Genomic DNA, 22,204 nt, shown 5'->3' on the forward strand with positions numbered 1-22,204 from the left:
GTGAAAAAGGGAACTGTTTTGAGGCGAGTGGGAGGAAAGCAACCAGATCCCATCACACTATTTGCTCTCTCTCTCTCTTCTCAGTATCTAAGTTTGCATGTGAAGCAGGGGTCATGTTATTCTGGCAGCTTCTGCAACACAAATGGGAGAATATAGCAGTTCTCTGGGGACTACCTTTTTTTTTTTAAACTTAGAAAAAGATGCTGTTGATTTACGTGGAGTTTTTGAGCCTTTACAAGGCCTGCAAGTTGCTGTTTGAAGGAAACAGAAATGTTTCCTCAGGATACAGATGAAAGGTAAAATCACAGCCCATAAAAAGCCTTGTTTGATAACAAGTGTGTGTAAGGACAGTGGATTAAGCAAAAGATGTTTTTGTAGGAGTGTTTGCCATGAGGCCTCTGCACCCAGGGGTTCTGTAGGATGGCTCATCCTTTTCCCTACCCACATGTTGCTGTAAGATTCCACTTCTGCCTTGAGCTCAAGGGAAGTTTGGTTAGTGTTGTCAAAGAATAATTCCGTGTCCAGCCTAAATTCTCTATCCAAGGGTGGAACTGGGGAAGCACCAGGAAAATCAGTGAGAGAGATATCTTGTTCTCTCATTAATTGCCATTTATAAGACACATATGGGACATAAGTAGATTATTTTAATTCAGAGTGGGAATAAAAGCCATAATCTTGATGCACTGCCCTTCGGGCCACATAAAATAACAAAAGGAGGAAGTCAACAAAGAAATTTGCCTTTATGTCAAACAACCCTTGTTATTTGAAAAAGCAAAATAAGTAAAAAATAAAACTGTGTGTGTCCAAAAATGCTGTATTACACTGGACTTGGCTGTTTATGTGGAATGAAGGCTAGAAAGAAATAGCCTTGGCCTTGGGCTGAACTAGATGGAGGGGCTAGGGTGTGGACTAGTTTTGTTTTCATTCATTGTTGTTTAAAATAATGTCAAAATATCAACAAGAGCAGAGCACGAGACACTAGATCAGCTAAAGTATAGGTAACGTTAGGCATGTGAAGAAATAGCACCTTAAATAGGTAAATTAAAATCTGTAAATTAAAATCTTCTGAAATCACAACAAAATATCTGCCTCTATTATGATTTAAAAGTCTGATAAAATTAATGTAAAAGATATAATATGTGAAGTTTAAGTTAATGATAGAGATGAAGACATCTTGATTTTCAGAGGAGCTATCTTTGGTCACAGATACCTATGGGTGGACATACCCTCTTGTTACAGATAGCAGAAGTACTTTTTGACCATGCACAGAGTCATACATACATTTTTCTAACAAATTAATACAAGAACTAATAGTTGTATGACCTCTACTCTCGGCATTTATGCAAGCTACTCTATATTGGCAGTAGTTCAGGTTTTTGGAGGTATGGGTCAAAGAAAGCAAGCTAATGAATTCCCACAGCATATATTTAAAAGGTAACACCATATTGCTTACCCTCTTGTCTAAAATGTGCCAGACTCCAGCAGACACAAAAGGAAACAAGTTTTAATCAAGCATGGCCAATACTGTTGTAACAATACTGAACTCCAAATGCAACGGACGTACGTTCTGGGGGGAAAATTCCACCGAAGTGTGCAGCTTGTGACAGAGAAAGTACATGCCCTTCAGTTAGGGTGACTTCACTGGGCTACACCTAACCAGAAAAAAAGTATTTCGGAGAAGTTGAAAATGTTCCACAGAGGAAACGGAACAAAGTCAGTCTGGGGAGTCTCTCCAGTAGTTAAACTCTTCAAACCTGCAGAAAAACAATCAACTGGCACTCCTGTGAGCTGCTAAAAGTTTTGTTCCTCCTACCCTTCGTCTACCTGTGGGCAGGATTCGTCCCTGCATTTTAGTCTGGTTTCTGACTAGAATGCTTCCATATCCTTTAACAATGCTTTGGGGAAACTTCAGGTTTTTGCACGAGCTTCCTGCAGAGACTACCAGCTGGAGGCTGGAAAACTCTCCTTCAAATTATCCAGGATTTTCCAGCACTTCACGCATTATTTCTGTTTGTCTCAATTGTACGTAGGGAAACATTATACTGAATATTTATTTGGAACGCTTTCCGTGATTTATGGATGCTTCTGTGTCTCACAACTGTTAAAGAAAACAAAGGCTTCAGTTCAAAAATCTATTTGTAAAACAAAAGTGTGGAGAGAGAGAGAAGCCTTAATAAACACACCAGCAGGGATCTACCACCCACACAACACAGGGAATGGCCGTGTTTTGCCTACTTACGAAGATACTGGCAAGCTACTGTCTCAGCAACGTGCTCAAGAGCAGGCTCTGCTGTTCTAACACAAGAGGAACCTCAAAAGACCAGTGTAGCTAGCGTTGGGCTCCCTACTGTTGGTCATTAGGCACTGACAATCAGAAATACCAAATTCCTCCTTCGCCTCCCTCCAAGCCATAATGAAGTCCTCAGCTTGAATTGCAAACCACAGGTTCTGCTGCTTCCAGTAAATACAGAATATTTAAGCATACACTATTTAAAAAATGATACGGTAAAGAAATGTTGTTTCTCACAAATGACTTGAGAATTGCAAACAAGGCTGTGGGAGAGACAGCTGCATGTATCTCCAAGGTGTTGGTACAAGTAAAAATCCTGTTTGCAACTGCTGCTAACCACAGGCATTGTTTTAAAGCCCTTTGCCACAAGCACATAATTCTGTGAATGCAGGAAAAATACTCTTGAGTCTTTTACAGTCTCCATTCCTGTAAAGCAATGGAGATGTGCAGCATTTCCAGGAGCCTAATGAAGAGTCAAAAAGAGTTGACAGCTGTGGGCACAACCCAGGGTTATTAACCCCAGCCAAGCATTAAACCACAGGAAGTACCCTTCTCTGATGTTCTTACTGCTGATACAAGCTGAAAATGAAATAAGCCATGTAGGTGAAACAATTTATTTTTCCATGAGTGCCGTGTTTCCTTTATATGATGTTCCAAGAGAGTTAATGCCTTTACTGTAGCCTAGCCAATCAGGCTGTTATGTCAAATGTCTACTTCTTTAATAATATAACATATCCTGCTCTCTCCATAACAGATTACTTTTATAAAGCATATAAATAATATGCAAAATTCTGCTTAATATGAATTGCTTAGAATTGAAAACACAAGGCTTTTTAAGGGTTTTTTCTGAATGCAGATCATGCCACAACTACAGAAGCGTGATGGGGCTTTGTGTGAGAAGTCTGTCGCTGTAGAGTAAAAGATGAAGAACAGCCTGAGTCTGAAAATGGAAAATAATTACTGTGATGAGGAAAAATTGTTTCTTAAGACCATCTCATAGATGTTCAGCACCATTAAAGCATATAAAAAATATGTATTTACCAAGTGCAATATTGGTCTAATTTTTCATTTCAAACACTCTTGATGGATAGAAAAGGTGGTTGGCTTTCATGAGGTGCTGTCTATGTTTGATTTTACTATCCCTATGTAGTTATTTAAAGTAGTTTTCTTCATATTGCTCATTCCTAATGTAAGCCCCAAGAAGAGGTTCAATATTCCGATAATAAACATTCAGCTGCTCTCAGTATTTTAAAAGGACAAAATTGTGGCATAGTCAAATGAGTTCCAAAAGGCACTAAATGTGCTGGCTTCACGTCACCAGTAAACACTTATATATTTTAAGAGAAAACTAGTGTTTTTAAAAAAGAAGGCCAGGCCAATACCAGAACTATAACCCTGGACCGCAGGACACCAGCCTTCAGCTGAAAATATGCCTTCAGGAAAAATATGGCTCTTCTGCTGAATGGGACACAGAAAGGGCTGGGTTACTGAACACCTCCTTTACTTTGGTCTTTGCTGGTAAAATCTGCATATACTAATATGAGGCCTCTGTGACCAGAGGCAAAACCTGCAGCAATCAACATTTACCTTTGGTGGTGGAATATCAGAACATTAAAGCAAATTGGACATTAAAAAGTCCAAAGGACCTGATGCGATACACCTACAAGTGCTGAGGGAGCTGTCAGTGCGAGATCGCTCTCAATCATCTTTGAAGTCATGGTGACTGGGAGAAGTTCCTGAGGACTGGAAGAAAGCAAATGTCACACCTGTCTGCAGGAAGAAGGATCAAGAGAACTACAGGCCAATCAGCCTCACTTCAATCCCTGATAAAGTGATGGAGAAAAAAAATTGTAAGCCATTTGCAAACATTTGAAGGACAAGGAGGTGATGGGGCATTGACAGTGTGGATTTATGAAGGGGAAATCATGACAACCTGATAGCCTTCTGTGATAATTGAGGTTCATCTTGGAGGACAAGTGGAGAGCAGTCATTGTTTTGTATCTGGACTTTAGTAAGGTTTTTGACACTATCAGAATGAATGAAGATAGGTGGTCAGAGATGTGGGTTCAAAACTGAAATGCCAGACTTGAAGTGTTGTGATCAGCAGCATGAAGTTGGCTGGAAGTCTGTCAGTAATAGTATATACCAGGGGTCAATACCAGGGTCAGTACTGTTTAACATCATTAATTACTTTGATAATGGGACAGGATACACTTTCAGCAAGTTTGCAGATGACAGAACAGTGGAGGGAGTCATTGATACACCACATGGTTGCACTGCCCTTCAGAAGAGGCTGGAGAAGTGGGTTGGCAGGAATTTCACGAAGTGTGACGAAGGGAAATGCAAGGTCCTGTACCACAGGAGGAATAATGCAGTACATTGGCACAGGCTGGAGGCCAATCAGCTGGAAGGCAGTGTTCTAGCAAAGGATCTTGGGATCCTGGAGGACACCAAGTTGAACATCAGCCGAGTGTGTCTGCCCTTGCAGCAAGAAAGTTGACAGTCTCTTGGGCTGCATTAGGAAAAGCATTGCCAGCTGGTTGAGGGAGGTGACTCTTTCTCTCTACTCAGCAGTGGTGAAACAGATCTAGAGTGCTGTGTCCAGTCCTGGGCTCCCTGGGACAAGTGAGACACGGACATATCGGATCAAGTCCACCCAAGGACCACAACAATGATTAAGGCCTTGGAGCATCTGAAACACCAGGAGAGGCTGAGACATATGGGATTGTTCAGTCTAGAGAAGAAAAGGCTTGGGCATGATCTTAACAGTGTGTATAAATATCTGGTATAGGAGGGAGTAAAGAAGACTGAGGCAGGCCTTCTCAACGATATCCAGTAACAGGAAAAGAGGGAAGAAGCACAAATTAAAATATAGAAAATTCCATTTAAACATTAAAAGAATTTTTTTACTGTGGCAGAAGTCAAACACTGGAATAGGTTGCTCCTAGAGTTTGCGGAGTCTCTGTTCTTGGAGATATTCAAAACCCACATGGACATGGCCCTGAACATACTGCTCTAGTTGACCCTGTTCTGAGCCTGTGGCTGGAGTAAGACAATGTCCAGAGGTGCCTCCCAACCTCACCAGTTCTCTGAAAACTTTTAGCTGGGCTATGGTAATCCAGCTGTGTCCATGTTGGCTCCCAGGTTTAGGTTATGCTTATTTCAGATCATTTTCACATCACAAACCTTTCTCCATCAGTGAAGAAAAGAAACATTAACTTATCATGGGGTCTTCTTACTTCAGTTGTTGATCTACAAAACAGTAAAGCAGTAACCAGATAGTGTGTTGAATTCTGAACATCATTTTTCAGAAAGCGTTGGGACAGTTAGCAAAAATGATTAAGGGCTTTGAAAATATTCTCATACAAGAGATGAAAATTGTTTAATTCAAAGAGTATAATGTAAAGCGATATGATAGGCATAACTCCCAGCCCTCTGTATTCCAGTGGACATATTAACACTTGACTACGTAACACTTTTTAGAGCATATCAAAGAACTTTCAGAGATCCCTATCATTACCCCAGCTTTACGTAGGATGGCATGTATGAGATGAGTTGCATGCAGTGTCACACAAAAAAATCAGTTGCAGAGGTGGAATTAGAAGCAGGATTGTTGCCTTCCAGAAGAGCATGGTACCCACTCAGCCATCTGTCTTTGGGATAAAAACAAGGAAAAAAAGGATGTAGCTGGAGTGCAGGATCATCTTTCTGTGACAAGATAACATTTGGTTGAAATTGAACATGTCAAATTCGAAGTGAACTAAAAGATTTACTTGATAACTGATGTGCTTAACCTTCAAAACTAACTCCAGTTAAATATCAGTGATGCAAAGAGCTCAACAGCATTCAAAATATGTGTGTGGAAAATATTTATATCCTTGTAGTAAATGTTGCAACTATTAAGATTCTTTTAGGGAACATGCACTTTCACATGTCACTTATCCAAGATTGTTACAGATTTAGGCAGCTATTTTTCCAGTGGACATGCCAGCACTTGCCTGTCATTTCAAGGCACTTCGCACAGAGAGGGAGATTATTGCCAAGGTTAGAAGAGCACGATGAGACGCAAGTGGTCAGATGTAGTGTGTCAGTGCCAACCTGGCTTCCAAATGAGGTGAAAACGCTAATTAAAAGTCACAGCATGAGCTATATAGTGTAACACTTTTAAGTCATTCTGAACCAGGGAGAGTGATGCCTAAGTGAATACTAGTTTATAAATACAGGCAAGCATAAATAAAACACAGAGAACTAGCAGAGCAATACTTCTTTTTTTTATGTCTGCACATCTTTGGGTTTGTTGAAGTGCTTAATGAAGGCTATATAAGTATTTATACATATATATAACTTAAACAGTGACTTCTATACATTCCTATTGCAGTTGCATAATGTAGTAAAAAAGCAAAGGCAGTTCTTCTGGGGGTTTTGAGCTCTACTGCAGTAAGAAATCAATCACACTCTAAGTGAAGTGCAATGCTGTTTGTTCCTATTGTTCTTTGATGGGAAGGTGCAGCATTCCTTTGATGCCTTCAGGAGCTCTACCAGCCTGTTCTCAACACTGGCCAGAAATATTCTGAAGATACCTGCATTTGTTTTGGGTTTGGTGAGCAGAGGCAAGATTTTAAAATATAGACACCTCATAAACCTCCCCCCTGCTTCAAACTCACCAGTCTCCTATTTCAGACAGAACTATGAGAAACAACTGTATGTGTCTTTCTGCATATCTAACGCTTCCACATATGAACATGAAATCTTTGTAGTTCAGCTTTATGCTGTATGATGTATTTTCTCATGGACACACATCGATCCCAGGATGACTGCACCCTTTACCAAAAAAAAAGCCATCTTTTCCTTAGAAAATCAGTGCTCTGTATTTTTTCTCTTCTTGTTTCTCATAGTGCTTTTAAGTATAAACATGGTTTTTAATAATTTCCTTTCTTTTTTATTGAATTTCAGAGAAAGAATGATCTCTATACTCTGTCTTCCAATGTGTCCTTCAAAGTTAAGAGCATGCCGTATAAAGTACAACCAACAAAGCTCCCTGAGGGAAGCATAGCCGTGAGTAACTGAAAATGGTGTCTTTGTGTGAAGCACATCTATTTGGTCATTCTGATCACAGCTGTGAGAGTTTTTATAGATGAAAATACTGAGATCAGTCTTTCCTGTGTTTCTAGTGTAAATTCCTGAAATAATACATCAAGGAAATACATTTATTGCTTTCTGTGGAAGTTGATGATATACGATACTAATTCCATTTTAAAATAGTCTCTTGCTGCACTAATGTGCAAAGTGCTTTATTGCAGTCAGGGTGGATTTTCCACCCAGAAGAAAACAACGAAACTGATAAAGCAAGTATCTAGTTACCTTGTTCAGGGTAAAAAAAAATCTGGAGGAAATTTTTGTGCAGAATCCAAAACCTTGATTCTGTCAGGTTTAGAGATTCTGCTCTTCTCCCAGTCAGCAGTAATGGATTATTTCTGGCAACTTCTCTCTCATTTATATTAAACTTCTTTGATACCCTGATTTTCAGAAGGGAGTCCATGCCTCTCTAGGGTTTCCACCTCACAGGACATCAGGTGCAAGATATGAAATTACCTGGTAACCCCTACAGATGTAATAGGCAGGTAGGTAAGTAGATTAGATAGAGATAGATAGATAGATAGATAGATAGATAGATAGATAGATAGATAGATAGATAGATAGATAGATAGATACTAAAGTATCTATTTGCAGAGCAAGATTTGTATGGCCATGAATTGTTACATAAAAAATTAATCTTGGAGATGTAACTTTAATTTAGTTGTTTGCTGGTGCCAAAGCATTGACTCTGGGAAGCAATTTAAAGGAACTTGCTTCTTATGGTGTTTTATACCATGGTTAAAATTCACTCTGTTTTGTCCTTACTGACAAAAATAAGTAAAATATGAGTGCATAATTTGATTTTAATGTAAGACTAACCTGAAATTTGAAGACTTACTGTTCTCATCTTTCCAAAGATTTATCATATACAGTCCTTCTTTTAAAAGGTAAGCTCAGTACAAACTTCTCCAAGTTAAATTGTGGTGCAAATGCATTTTATCAGTCTGTTGAGATGTTGTAGTAGAGAGCAGAATGTTTTCTTATGTGGAAAAGCAACATAATAATACACACTACTGCTTACTTTGAATATATTTTAGAGAATACAAGCTATAAGGTTTTGGTTTGAACAAGCCCAGATCGAATGGTTGATTGATACTTACTCTGGGAAGACGTAAGGTGAAATCTTGGTCCTATAGGCTCAGTGACTCCAACCACTAATTATGATTTCGCCAGAGAGATTTGATGCTTAAAGCAGTATTCATCCAGAAAGGTTCAAAGGCTCCAAGCTGACAGATATACTCAGGCTCTTTTTATTTTCTTGCAGCATGTGTTCCATACCAGAAACACATGCTGTGCAGAACTCTGTGGATAGTGGTGCCTTCATGTGGACTGAAGCGCTTTACCCCAGGTGATAGCCTGCTGTTCTCAAAAAAGTGTCAGATGATCTACCAAGTGATCAGATAAGCATTTTATTCTCTTACTCCAGCCAGTATAATGCTTGTTATTTGCTGCAGATGATTTATAGCAAAATGCCTGTAATGGCAACTGTAAAATGTTGAAAAATGATAGCGCTTTTATGTTGTTTCATATCTGGACATGGCAGTGGATGCTTGCCAGCTCTACAACTTGATGTGTTATATGCACAAGCTCTTTTGATGTTCCACTTGCAAGAAGAAATATTTGCTTGAATTTGGACAATGCTTAATATTTTTGCTCCTTCTGAAAAAGATCACTGGTTGTATTTTAAAAGTTTCCAAAGATTTATTTGGAAGTTTATGGGTTTCTTTCAGACAATGCAAGGGTGGAAGTGGAATAAAGATTTTAATATCTTAAAATTAATTGTCAAAAGTACCTATCTAATAGTCATCGAGAACTTTACAGTTTATATAGTGTAGATAACATATTCTAAAACAATAGAGCATATGTCCTTCATTTAACTCATAGAGTACTGGGTTCCGATTATGCAGGCTGATATGTATATATAATTTTATTGGCATGAATAATCCCCTACACACTAGTAACGGACATATTCATGTAGTTATATTTGCAGCACTGAGGTCTTTATTTCCATCATCATAGAATATAGGTCTATATATTGACAGAGGGTCATAGAATTATGGAATACTTAGGGTTGGAAAGGACCTTAAGATCATCTAGTTCCAGCACCCCTGCCATGATACGTAGGTGGGTGAAAGGCTATGTAAATATAAGAAAATCGGAATCTTGTATAGTACGACCATAGAGTTAAAGTGGCATCAAACAGAAAATTAGCTTGGAACTTATTGGATCTTAAACCAGAATCTACTAACATCAATGAAAGTATTTCTATTAATTTTGATAGGCTTGGGGTTGCAGCTATATATTGTACAACTGGCTGGATTTCCTTGCTAACAGTTCTACCATTCAAGAGAAAATTGACACTTTTTCTTAGAGGTTTTATGATAAAAAATGCTATCCTACTTGATGAGTTTCATGTGCAAGGTGAAAGTACTTTTTATAATACAAAATACAGAGTTAGAATAAGCGATAGTTTGTTCCATTTTAATTTAAGATTCTTGAGCCAGTTTTGGTGCTTAATAAAATATGATTGCTTTTCTTAAATATTTGATAGGATCTTCAGACAGGATGCCTCTAGTCTAAGATTTTGACCAGTGTCCCACAGTGAGTAAAACTGGTTTTAGACTAAGGCTTATAACTCCCTTTTTACCTATTACACAGTGATAGTACTTTCATTTTAAATGTGCTTAGATTCCTTATGAAATACAGTTGCACAAACATTTGTAAAATGTAAATAAAAATGTCAATATTACTTGTAACTCCAAGCTCAAGGGAGCTTTTACATTTTATGTTGAGCATTTTCTCAGCGCATACAAGAACATCATGCTGGTAAGGCTGGATGGGAACATGTAGGAGTACTAAAGAGTTCCTGTTTCTCAGTCTGTGTAAGCAAAAAAAGATAAGAGAAAGGTCATCATGGGAAATAAAAGAGGTAGCATTAGAATAGTAATTAGTTTAGCTACTGTTGCCTAAAATAGCAGATTACATTATGGAGAAGTTATTTTTATTTTTTAAAATGTGTCTTTTAAAGAACAAGAGGGGAAAAACAACTTTGTGAGAGTCCCATTAGCAGGCACTGAACTGTGACTATAGATTGGGGGTGTTGGTTGATGAGAAACTTAACATGGGCTGGCAGTGTGCGCTCACAGCCCAGAAAGCCAGCCGTATCCTGGGCTGCCTTGGGCAACGTGGTCTAGTGTGAGGTGTCCCTGCCCATGGCAGGGGGGGTGGAACTAGATGATCTTAAGGTTCTTTCCAACCCAAACCATTCTGTGATTCTATGTTTGCTCTAGTAAAACCTAATTCCCATCTGTCCACAAGGGACTGCTGATGAACTGGCAATTTACCACATATGCTGCACTGTGTTAAGCTGCCTTCCAGTGGAGTTGAAAACAATTTTGAAGTAACACCAAAACCAGGAGCACAGTCAAAACTGTACAAAAATTAGTGGCAAAAAACCTAATGTTTATTTTATCTGCTTGCAATGTGCTTCACATTTTAAAAAAGGAAAATAAAAGCCCTGTAAAGAAATAATTCCGTGAGCAACAAATTACTTTCATGGAACTACAAAAACGATCCCAAAGTTAAGAATCTCAGATGGTATCTGTGCTAAGACTAGCTTGGAATTTATTTCCAATAGCAGACAAAGGCTCTGACCATAACTGTCTGGTTAGCTTCACCCTCATCTCAGAGCTTGAGCCAGATGGCATTCCTTGTCAGTCTTTTGCATACAAAAGGTGTGAGACGATCAGCAGTGTGAAAGGCCAAAAGTCAGATGGCTCCTCTCAAGTCTCTGTACTTTTCACCAGCCTGACAGAGAAGCAACCACTGTTTTCAGTGTCCACTATAAGAAGGTCTTCTAGTCACGAGTGGAGAGGAAAGCCAACACACATTGAAAGTACGGTGCCAACATGCAACATGTGTGTAAAAATTATACGTCTTCACATTGGCCACCTTAGATGAAAACAGATAATTCCCCCCCAAAAAAATGTTCCCTGGCTCTGATCCTGCAGCACTAAACCTACCACATGGAGAAGATGATAGAACTCCAAGCTGAATAATACAAACTTGTCCTAAATCAAAATCACATGTAAAACTGTTGCAGACAGCATGGGGTGGAGGAGGGACAGGCTTCTGTGGAAACACTGAAATGAGGCAGGCAAAACTGAAGGGATGCTTTGTTTCTTTCTTTCCCTCCAGCTTCTGCCTCCGTGGGTGTTGAGAACTTGCAGTGTCAAACTGTTCACCATGAATTGCATTAGTAGCCCTGCAAGTCTTTGTATAGAGGAGCCCAGGGATGTTATATTCTACTGGTAATGCACACAGGCAGGAGTGAGACTGACGACTGCATATAATCCCCTGCTCAGGAAATAAATCTCAAGCACTTAGCACAATCCTTCCCTTGCTTTCAAAAACCTAAGACAAAGAATTAATGGGAAAAGGGTGTGGGTGCAACAAAATGGTTTTAGGATTTTAGCAGGCAAATGTTTCATTAGCCATTGGCCTCACTCCTACAAGGGAAGAGAGATGTGTCAGCTTTGCAGCAGCATTCTGCTTGAAACAGGAGAGATCTGATTTCTGCTGTTTGTTTTACTCATTGCTGATAATCTAAGGATTATAAACATGATGCTCTGCACTTCTGTAAGATTACAGTTTCTTGTTTATATTTCAGCATTTGTCAGGCTCCAGCTCACTACTTAAATTACATTATAAATTGACTCTACTATCTGTAAAGGCAGAATGACAAAAGGAAGAAGGGAGAGAGGATTCTGAACCCATGCAATACAAGCAAATCTGAGCACTGCTACACCACTAATAATTGATTATAGTGTGTCCTCAGGAAGACCCAAATGTCTTTATCTGGACCCATGCTGATAGCTGCTCTATAGGTATCACAAGAACAGCTAGGTTGCCTTATTGTTTTCACAGTCTGAGGAAAGAAAACATAACATGCAAATGCAGCAAACACACAGGAAGTGGTGCATAAAAGAAGACATAGAGTGGCTACAGAGATACTTGTAGTTGCATACACTACTATCAGCTTTATCCAAAGCCTAATGAAATCCACTGTCCCTAATGAAATAGACTGTTTCCACTGATTTCAGCAGGATGTCAAACATGCTTTGAGGTCTGGATGGACGTTACTGGCTTTTCTCTGGAAGGAATCTGCAGACAGTTCAGATGACCTTTTTCTCTGCCTTTGCATTTTAACGCCAGATACAGTACCACTGAGACACAAGGAGAGCCATTCAAAAACATTTTGTCCTTACTAAATGAGCACTGCTTTTGCTGAATCTAATGATGCAGAGAGCCTCTGCAGTTCTGCAGTGGTTAAGTAACCCAGAGAGGAGGCTGGGGAAGGGAATGGTATTGCTGAAGTGGCAAGATACTTGTTAGGACCCAAGAGGAGGATTTCATGGGGTTTCTTACTAATTCTGCTGGCCTTGAAATAATACTTTTCCCCTTAATTGGCTAACATATTTATTCCTTGTATATGCTATCATTTTGAGGTCTTCTAGAGTCAGAACTATTTACAGCTGCACCAGAATGTAGTAGCTGAATATATTTGTTAGATCAATGATGGTATGGCACTGCAAGCACTAAATCTTCTAGGTGCAGATCCATGTCAAAGTGTTGACCTCAAAAGGACTGGGCAGTGTCTCAGATTTTTCTGTGTAACCCTCAATGTAAGCTTTGGTAGAAGACAAATGGTGTCCAACGTAGAAAGTTTGTCCCTGATTTCAGTTATCATCTGCATCCCATAACAGTGAGGGATATTATAAAAAATACGCGCATCAGTAGACCTCACCATCTTACAGTGCTGTGTCAGAGTAGGGGCAGCAGGCTGCACAGATGAAGTAAGCGGAAAGGACTATTCCAAAGTGTCTTCCAGTTAAGCATGACAGTAGCTGAGGGACAGGTCTGCTGGTACTTGCAGAATGAAAAGTCTGGGAAAGTATGCTGATCATGGGAAAGAGGGAGAGGAAAAGGCTAGATGTTGCAGAAAGACTGAAATCTGCCATCTTCAAGGAGAATAGTGAGAGGCACAGAAATGGATTTAATTTTGAACTGGACTACAAAGTCGTGTCCAGTCTTCAAACTTAGGATGCTGTTCCATGAATGAAATTGTGGTGAATTTTGGATGCATCAACCAGTGAGTTAAGAATACAAAAACCCAACAAGCAGAAAAGGAAGTTGCAGTGAGTGCAGATCAGAAATCGAGCAATAGCCAAGAAACTTATTAAGAAGAGTAGATTTCCTAGCTATACCTCAACCACTGAAGAGGAAGATCACTTGAGAGTTTGTGTAATCAGTTTGCTTTTCAAACCAATTTCATCTTGTCATGAAGAAAATAACTTCCATCTGGCACATGCTTATCCTGTTTAAAGGAGACTAAGAGTAAATGAGAGAGGCCCAATGAGAGAGAAAACCCCAGAGAGGAATAATTTCCAAGGCTAACAATAAAGAGCAGATTTTGAGAAAATAAACTAAAACTGAGCAGACATAATTGTGGCTGAGGAGCTAAGGAAAGTTCAAACTCATTCCTTCCCACTTGGGAGCAGCATGGAGATAGCAGATATTCAATGAGATTAACAAGGAACCTTCCAAGAGGAGTCTTAGAGTGTAGAATAAGTTTGGTACAAGGTATTGAAAGGAGAGTAAGGAGGAAGTTACATATGTGGATGGTCCCAGACACAGAAATACATAAGGGTTATTATTACTCTTTGTTGAGATGAAGGTCTAGAGAGAAGTTATCCAAGTCAATTAAAACCTTTGACAACTCTTCTTATACACTCCTGACTCTTTCTAGAGCCTTAGACAATGAGAGAGAGTGTTTCACGTCCATATCCCATTTAGATAATAGTCCATATGCTTGGCTTCTTTTAAGGAGTAGCATCATAGTGTGCATTGGGCTTTATCACAAAGACAATGCACTCTGCTTGAGTTTCATTCTTGGACTTGCTTAGCTGATATGCAAGTCTTAGTTAAAAATGTATACTGGTGTGTCAGCAAAAATTAGAGTAAGAATGATATACTGGTATCTGTTGTGGTGTGAAGTAAGAGTTTGGGCTGAAGTTAGCCATTGTTTCAGAGTAATTCAGCATAAGTCAGTCATACTGGCCCAGGCTGTACCAGCATGCAAGTAGAACTTTGTTCCTTGAAGTATCTGCAGAGAAGGGTATTTTTTGCTACCCTGCATTAAGTGAAAATTATTAATATGTCTGACAGCACAAGACTTACGTGTATGTGCAAATCCCATTTCTAGTCATTATCATGAACAAGTGGAAAACAACTTGCAGTAAATGAAGCCAACATGGAAGAATTCCAAGCAATGTGTATTTCTAATCCTCAAAGACACTGTTGAAGTGAATGCTTACAACCTCTGTAGTCTACTGGCACATTTGCTTTACTTTCTTAATTTTTGTTCATTTGATGCATTCTTTTCATTTCAGATCAGAACATCTGTCGTTTGGTCCACTCCAAATGTCTCATTTGTAATCCCTTTATGGGTTATAATACTAGCAATACTTCTTGGACTACTGGTATTAGCTATGTTGACCTTAGCCTTATGGAAGGTATGTTGCATTATTACTGTTACTGTTGCCTTACAAAAATGGAAATATACTAGAAGACACTGACAGAACATAAAAAGAGAGGCTGGAATTTTGTCATCTTTAATAGTTTGGAGCAAAAGCAACAATACACATGTGTCTTTTCTGTTTTGGCATTTCTGACATGCTAATGTCACTGACCTTTATGCAGGGAACTTGTTTTCAAAGTCCTCCTTTATTACTAAAATCTGGTTATAAATGGGCATGAAGAGTTTGGCTCTGTTTTCCAAGACCTATGATCCTCTTTTTCAGGATGTTTAGGTTCAAAAAGAAGTGACTGTAGCTTTGTTTTCTCTGAGTACTTCAGGAACTTCCAGTTTTTGTCAGCCTGTAACAACATTCCCAGCTTTGAGAATTAGTTTTTAGATTTCCTTTCATATTAGTATGTCATATCTTCTGATTTTAAAGTTTTCTAGTTCTGTGCTGGTTGTTAGACTCCATTCACAGGTTCTAAGACAAGTTACTGGAAAATGCTATATTACAGGGAGCCAATGCAGTTTCAGTCATCCTCTCAGTTCCCATTAAAAAAAACAGTAATTTCTTAAGTTTTAGGCTATAGCTCATCTGCTTTTAGCTGCCTAAAGGTATGGGGTAGATGTCCAGCCCATGCTAAATTTCTAGATTCGCCTAGTCAGTTAATAATAGCAAAACGCTATGTCTAAAACATGGGAGGATAAAAGGAATTACCTTTTGGTGGTACTCTCATCTGACCTCTTGTGAAGTCTACGTAATTTTCAACCTCTCAACCAAAAGGGTTACTTTTAGACACTTAGAGTTAGGTGAGAGGAATCTCATCTTTCGTGATCTTTAGTCTAGCTCGCACCACTGTCCAGAGCACATTTCCTAACACATATTCCACCTCTATTATTATTACAATTTGTCAATCTAAATGTCTTTTCTGAATGAGTGCCTTGCTGAGCTGAAATCAGCAGTTTTCTAATCAGGCAGTACCAGCATTCAGACCTACTTTGCATCTCCTACAAAGAAACCTTTCATATTAGTTGAATTTTTAAACTCAATGCCTTGCACCTAAAGCTCTCATTTTTCATAGGGAACTATTTGAACAGAAATTAAAAAGCTTCACAGTCTATCAACCTGCCATAGATTTTATTTGACCTTTCAGGTTGACTGAGTAAAGAATCAAACTGCATCTCAGTCTTCCTGTGGTTGTCTTACCATGATGCCTTTGTTTCTGTTGATTGTTTCCTGCAGTGTGGCTTCTTTGACAGAGCTAGACCTCCTCAAGATGACATGGCTGACAGGCAACAACTGACAAATAACAAGACTACTGATGCATAGAGGAAGAGAGTGACAGTTCAAGTCAGAATCCTGCCTGAAACTAGAGACATGATGAGGATTAAATGAAGGATTCCTTCCACAAGGCTTCCATTGTACCTGCAAGTGACATGGTGTCATAATCTGATCTATGCAATGTTCTGAGAATGTGCCACGTGATGGTCATCCTTGCCAAAAAAAGGAGCTTTATCACTGCCTTACAAACACTCTCACCACTGAACAGAATGTTTATCCCATATTCCAGTCAGTCTACATTTCGGCAGATGCTTTTGAACACCTGTGTTATACTGAGATGCTTCCGGAACAAGCCCAAATCTCCCAAGGAGAGAACACTTGCATTGCTGTATTGTCTAGAAGATGGGCCAGGACAAAACTTCTGAACGCTACTGTATCATGCAGAATACCTTTGACACCTCCCTAAGTATAAGAACTTTTATGAAATTATGGCTCAGGGAGACAAGCAATATATCAGTACTGTGAAAGTACTTCTGAAAAACAAAGGTAGTCTATAAAGAACTTTATAGATGGGGCACAATTATTTATTTTTCCACCTTTTCAGGATAAGTATCTGATATAATCATCAACTTAGATTTTGAGAGAAGAACGTAAAAAAAACATAGAAATCATGTACTTACCTTGCATGTAAATAGAAAAGTAAACCTATCGTACACACAGAACACATCTTTCTTGGCTAGAAAGTGTTTTGCAAAGTGGATTTATGCAACGTTTTACAAGAGAAGACATATGACAATCAAGTACATGTATCTCTTTCAATCCAGAGCTGGCAGTATCACATACAGATAAATCCATGCACAGACTAGAGAAGGGGATGAGTTACCTTCTCCTTGTATTGATGATGGCTGACACCTGTACAGCTGACACAGGATTCCATCATTTGTGAAATGCTGCTTTAAATTATCACAGCCATAGTGGTGATATTGAGAAGGCTTGGGGGTTTTGGGCTAGGGTGTTTTTTTTGTCATCCTTCACTTTGTGGAAATTACCTCTTAAAACGGCATGGCTACTGCCACTGTATCTTCTGTTTAATTTGTGTCATACACCCTAACACTGTTCACGTAGAGAAATCTTTGCCTTATTTTGTTATTACTTTACAACTTAAAAGCTGGCAATGTACTTGAAGTGTTGATTTCAGCAAAGTTGAGGAGGGCTGAATCTAATGATTTCCTAAACAAAGTCTTGCAAGGAAGGTGGAAAGGATTTGTATTTATGGAGAAAAGCAGGATGCCAGCCAGCCAAGCATGGACAAAAAGAAGGAAAAGTATTTTGAGATAAAGAGTATATAAATATACATTTGGCGGGGGGGGGGGGGGGGTAGGGGAGAAGGAGAGGGGAAGAGTTTGATTGGTTTGGGGTTTTTTGTGGGTCGAGGATTCTGAAGAAGAGAGGCTTCATTCTTTCTCTTTTATCAGCAAATGGTCCTTATCTCAGCAGGGGCTCTAAGCTCTCATCTGTGCAAATTTGTGCCTGAAAGTTTGAGTTTTCCAGTGCTGCCTGTGAGTGTGAAATTAGCTATATTGGGTAAACTTCAGGAACACACATCACACTTCCCTTCTCCTGAGCTCCTTTTCTTTCTAATCCATCTCATCTTTTTAATCAGCAAATGTCCTTATCCATTCTGCAACTTCTTGGCTCCTTTTAGGTAACTGCCTTTCTGCTTCCTAAGACTTTGGGACAGGACTAGCCATAAGAGGTTATCACTTCTGTCAGTCTGACAGGAGATTTTAGTTTTACCATTTCTTGCAGGCAGGATGACCTGTGAAATACAAGCAAAAGCTAGAAACCTGAGCAGGTGTGTTCCATCTTCATATCTAAGGCAAAATTGCAGGAAGACCTCTGTGGAGTCTTCAGCTTATTAGATGCAGTGTGCCCATGACATTCAATGAGAGGAGGAGGCACATGCCCCCAAAAAACTGAGGCGCTTCACTCTGTTTTCTGAGAACAGGGAGGCCTGACTGCTTCCCAGTCCCCCAGAAAACCACTGAGCTGACCCCTGGTAGAGTAGAGGAATCAGCTGATAAATATCACCATAAAGCAAGCCTGTCCCATATTTGCACACCTCTGTACCCCAAGCATTCCAGGCAAAATCATTCTCCCATGGAAAACACAGTGAGCTTCTAGCATTTGTAAATATTGAACTGTTGTGTGTAGCAGCCTCAGAAATAAGATCAGCTAGCTCATTACAAGTCACATCATCCGCACAACTCTTACTCTGATGAAATAGCACCAAAAGGAGATACCTAACACAGGACTTTTGTATGTGCAATACTTTATATTACTTATATACCTGAAGCATGTTTACACTGGCATTTGTGGTTGTTTCTTAAACTTTTGAATATACTGATTAATGATTACAATAAAGTTAAAGGAAAAGAACAGAAAAAAAGAAACCAAACACAGCTCTGTTTAGTATTTGTTGCAATGTGTTTTCAATCCTGTATTGGTCTGAGGATGGGACTAGGTGACCTAATAAGTTCTTTGCAGTTGTAACATCTATGGTTCACTTTTGAGCAATTACTCTCCATTTTAATGATGGGCAAAACATGTTGAGATACTAAATTTAAACCAAAAAGAACCTCAGTGACTGCTGGGCCTGGCTGGAATCCATTGGCTGCAGCTGTGTAATGTCACTGGAAACCAAATTAGAGGCACATGATCTGACAAACAGTTACTTTGAGCAATACTTTGTTTTATATTTCTACATCCTTGTAGATTAAACTTCCCCCATGGAAATAAATGTCTGGAGCCGTGTGCTGTCAAGGACTGTAGTCTTGGGTCCCAGCATTTGTGAATAGCTTTGGCTGCAAATTGCAAACAGCTTTGCAAGGAAGATTTCTGGGTTTCAGTGCTTGCCAAGAGTGTTTATCCCCTGGGGAGACTGCATCCTGGATGTGGACACTAGCAGGCAGTTGACATAATCTTTCCCCCTAGTATATTAGTAATGTGCTGCATGATAACCTCTGCCACATCCCTACATGACTGAACTTTTGTTTCAGTGATGTCAGCCTTGTAATGAGTTACTAAATGCAGCTTTCTGTGAAAGTAATTCAGCCTTACACTTCAAATCCATGTGGTGAGCAGCTAATTGCTGAGAATACAGGAGTGGTCCAGAGAGAAGAAAAAACAGGAGGTTACTTTATAAATTAAAGCCTTTTAAAACTGTTCATTGCTATGACCACCACAGCGGTCTGGTAAACAGAGAGACATTCATCTTTTACTTCGCATGCTTCTTGCCGAGTTTGAACAAGGCTGTCCAATTATTTCATCCCTGCAGCAGATTTCTGAAGAGTATCAAGTGCCAAGTGACATTTTCTGTTTTATGGAAATTTCAGAATTTACATAACAGGGACCAGTACATTTGAATATGTTGTCACGTATGGATTTAATCTTTAACGGTATTTAGGGAATACAATTTTCATTTAACCACCAGGTTATTAACAAGAATTTTTTCTTGTCACCATCCCACATTTAAATTTTTTTCTGCCTTATCCAGCTTTTTTGCTGTCACAGCTTTTACAGGTTTCCCACATTAGACATCTCTTGAAAATGGCACTGATTTTCTCTACCCTTTACCTGTGATTTCATTAATCCATTAGCAAAAAGGATCTTCTGGTAGCCATGGCATACATTAACTAAAAAGCATCTTGGGAATGGACAAAGCACCCAGAGATATTCAAGGGAAAGAAAATCCCAACTGGCCGTGACCTACAGTGTTCCACTACATTGTAGCAAACTTTTCTTTAATGAAATACCATCTGACACACTGCCTTTAGGAATTATTTATGAGTGAGTGTTTTATTTATGATTGTTGGCAAAGATCCATATTAAAATGAAGTGTAACGATAGTGCCTCTCGACAATAAAAAGTCTTGAATTCAGCTTATGCAGGCGCCATGATGTGACACAGCAGGAATGCTTTTAATATTGAAGCACTGTTCTTGTTTTGCGTATATATTGTATTTAAGGAGCACTTAACCATTCAAGATGCTACCCTACAGGACACGGTGATTTTTCAGAAAGGAAGAATGGAAGTAATTGTTCGACTCACTTTTCAGATGGTTTCATTGGTTTTCATCATGTTGCTCTACTTAACTGATGCACCACATTTCATTGGGTTGTGTATTGTTCTTTGTTTCAGTAACGGTTTGTAAAGGAAACTTCAGCAACTCTTTCCAAAACTGGACTGTGTCAGGCAGTATTGCTTTTCCAGAAGCAAGCTCAGAACTGTGGATGCTACGTAAATGGTCAGTGCCTTGCTGGGGCTAGCTTACTTGTCAGCAGTTTACCCAGATTCACGTTCAGAGCCATATTAGCAAATCATCAACCTTAAACTTCCCAATTCTTCTGTCAAGGAGGGACAGGGTGTGCCCTCATCCATCATCACTGTAAAGACCAAACACCAAGCAAACCTTACAGTGAAGCGGGAGAGGGCAGAAGACAAATAAAAGCCAACCAAATCAAGGGTATGGCAAAAGCACAAACAACATCTGTCTTCTGTTGCTCTCCTGGTCGTGAAGGTTAACATTTTCACAGCAAAAGCAAAAAGACCCAGGCTTAAATCTGGACTTTTCCCTTTTTAGGCGCAGAAGAGACATCAGGAAATATCTCAGGTGTCTGCTGAGACTTCCAAGCATGTCAAAGCTCTGTTATAACAAACACTTGCCATACAACTAACATGAAAACCAAAAGATTTCATTTTTAAAGGTCCAACAGTCTCTTCTCCCCTGCTATATGCTCTGGATATGAGAACAGACCAAGCATGGGTAAACTAAACTAGGCAGGAGGATGAGACAATTTGACTCAGTACACCAGGAAGAAACTTCCCTTTAGAGAAGGACAAATCTCAGTGCCTAAAACCGGGAAAGATTTATTTTTCTAGAGGAGAACATGACACCACAGAAGCCTTGTCCTTCGAGCATAATGGGTACAAGCATAAACACAATGTGGCTGGGCACAAGGGACTTACTACCAAGCACCTAAGGAGGCTGCAGGATGCTACGTTAACTATAAATGACTTACAGGGAAGGGCTAGGAAGCTGCAGAGGAGAAATAAACCTTTAAACACATAGAGTAGATCAGGAATAAGAAGGCTGATTAGTAAGATGGATGGATTGGAAGTAAGTCTCAGCTACAGGAGATACAAAGTTGTGACCCCAGAAGATAAAGAGACTAATGATCTACTGCAGTGATTTTTTTTTTCCACAGTGACCAACTGATTCATTGCTCATGCAAAGTCTGAGGAAGACCATTTCCCTAGTAATTAGATAACGAAAGGAAAAAATTCCTCTGCAGCTGTGACAGGACTATTGAGTTATCTGTGAATCCCTCTCATTCTTAAATGAAGGGCTGAATTCACTTCATTGACTTTCAGAGAAGGAAGGAGGTGGCAAAGACACGAGACTTGAATTTGTTCCAGCGTGTGCTAAAAGCTTCTGGCTTCACTGCTGTTTCAAAGTGACCGTTCAGTATTTGCTGAGGCTGTATGACATCTTTTGCTGTGCTATACAAAGGTAACAGAAAGACATTTTTCTCAAACCAGTAAAAACTAAGCATTTAGTGGAAACTTTCTGCCTATGCCTGGCTTACTCAGGAGACCTGAGGAGTAAAGTGGCATTTAAATAGTAATTTTTATTTGGGTTTTTAAAATTTATTTGTTTATCAAGTGTTGTTACATGTATTTAGAAGCTCCTCTACATATGTAGATAGCTTCAGTCCTTATATACAGTTTTAAGTAGTTGAACTGAAGTAATTCTTTGCTAACAGATGAAGAAGCCACAACTAAATCAGCAATGGAACTGAAAACTGATGCAGTGAAGATGACAGTGATCCTATTTAATATCTGCACTCAGATATTA

The 22,204-nt window shown here is 39.3% G+C and overlaps 1 protein-coding gene across 1 annotated transcript in view; it reads left to right on the top strand.

Moving 5' to 3' along the window:
- ITGA8 (integrin subunit alpha 8) overlaps positions 1–17,086 on the top strand; it is a 109,949-nt gene extending 92,863 nt beyond the window's left edge. The window contains exons 28-30 of the mRNA XM_061468371.1: positions 7,244–7,345; positions 14,878–15,000; positions 16,249–17,086. Of these exons, the coding sequence (XP_061324355.1) occupies positions 7,244–7,345; positions 14,878–15,000; positions 16,249–16,335 (312 nt within the window). The 3' untranslated portion in view covers positions 16,336–17,086. The remainder of the gene's footprint in view (positions 1–7,243; positions 7,346–14,877; positions 15,001–16,248) is intronic.
- The last annotated feature ends 5,118 nt before the right edge of the window (positions 17,087–22,204 follow it).

Source organism: Pezoporus flaviventris, unplaced genomic scaffold, assembly GCF_033815535.1.
Source record: "Pezoporus flaviventris isolate CSIRO_AGI_PZ_B2104156 unplaced genomic scaffold, CSIRO_AGI_Pfla_v1 ptg000047l, whole genome shotgun sequence".
Taxonomy (NCBI): Eukaryota; Metazoa; Chordata; class Aves; order Psittaciformes; family Psittacidae; genus Pezoporus; species Pezoporus flaviventris.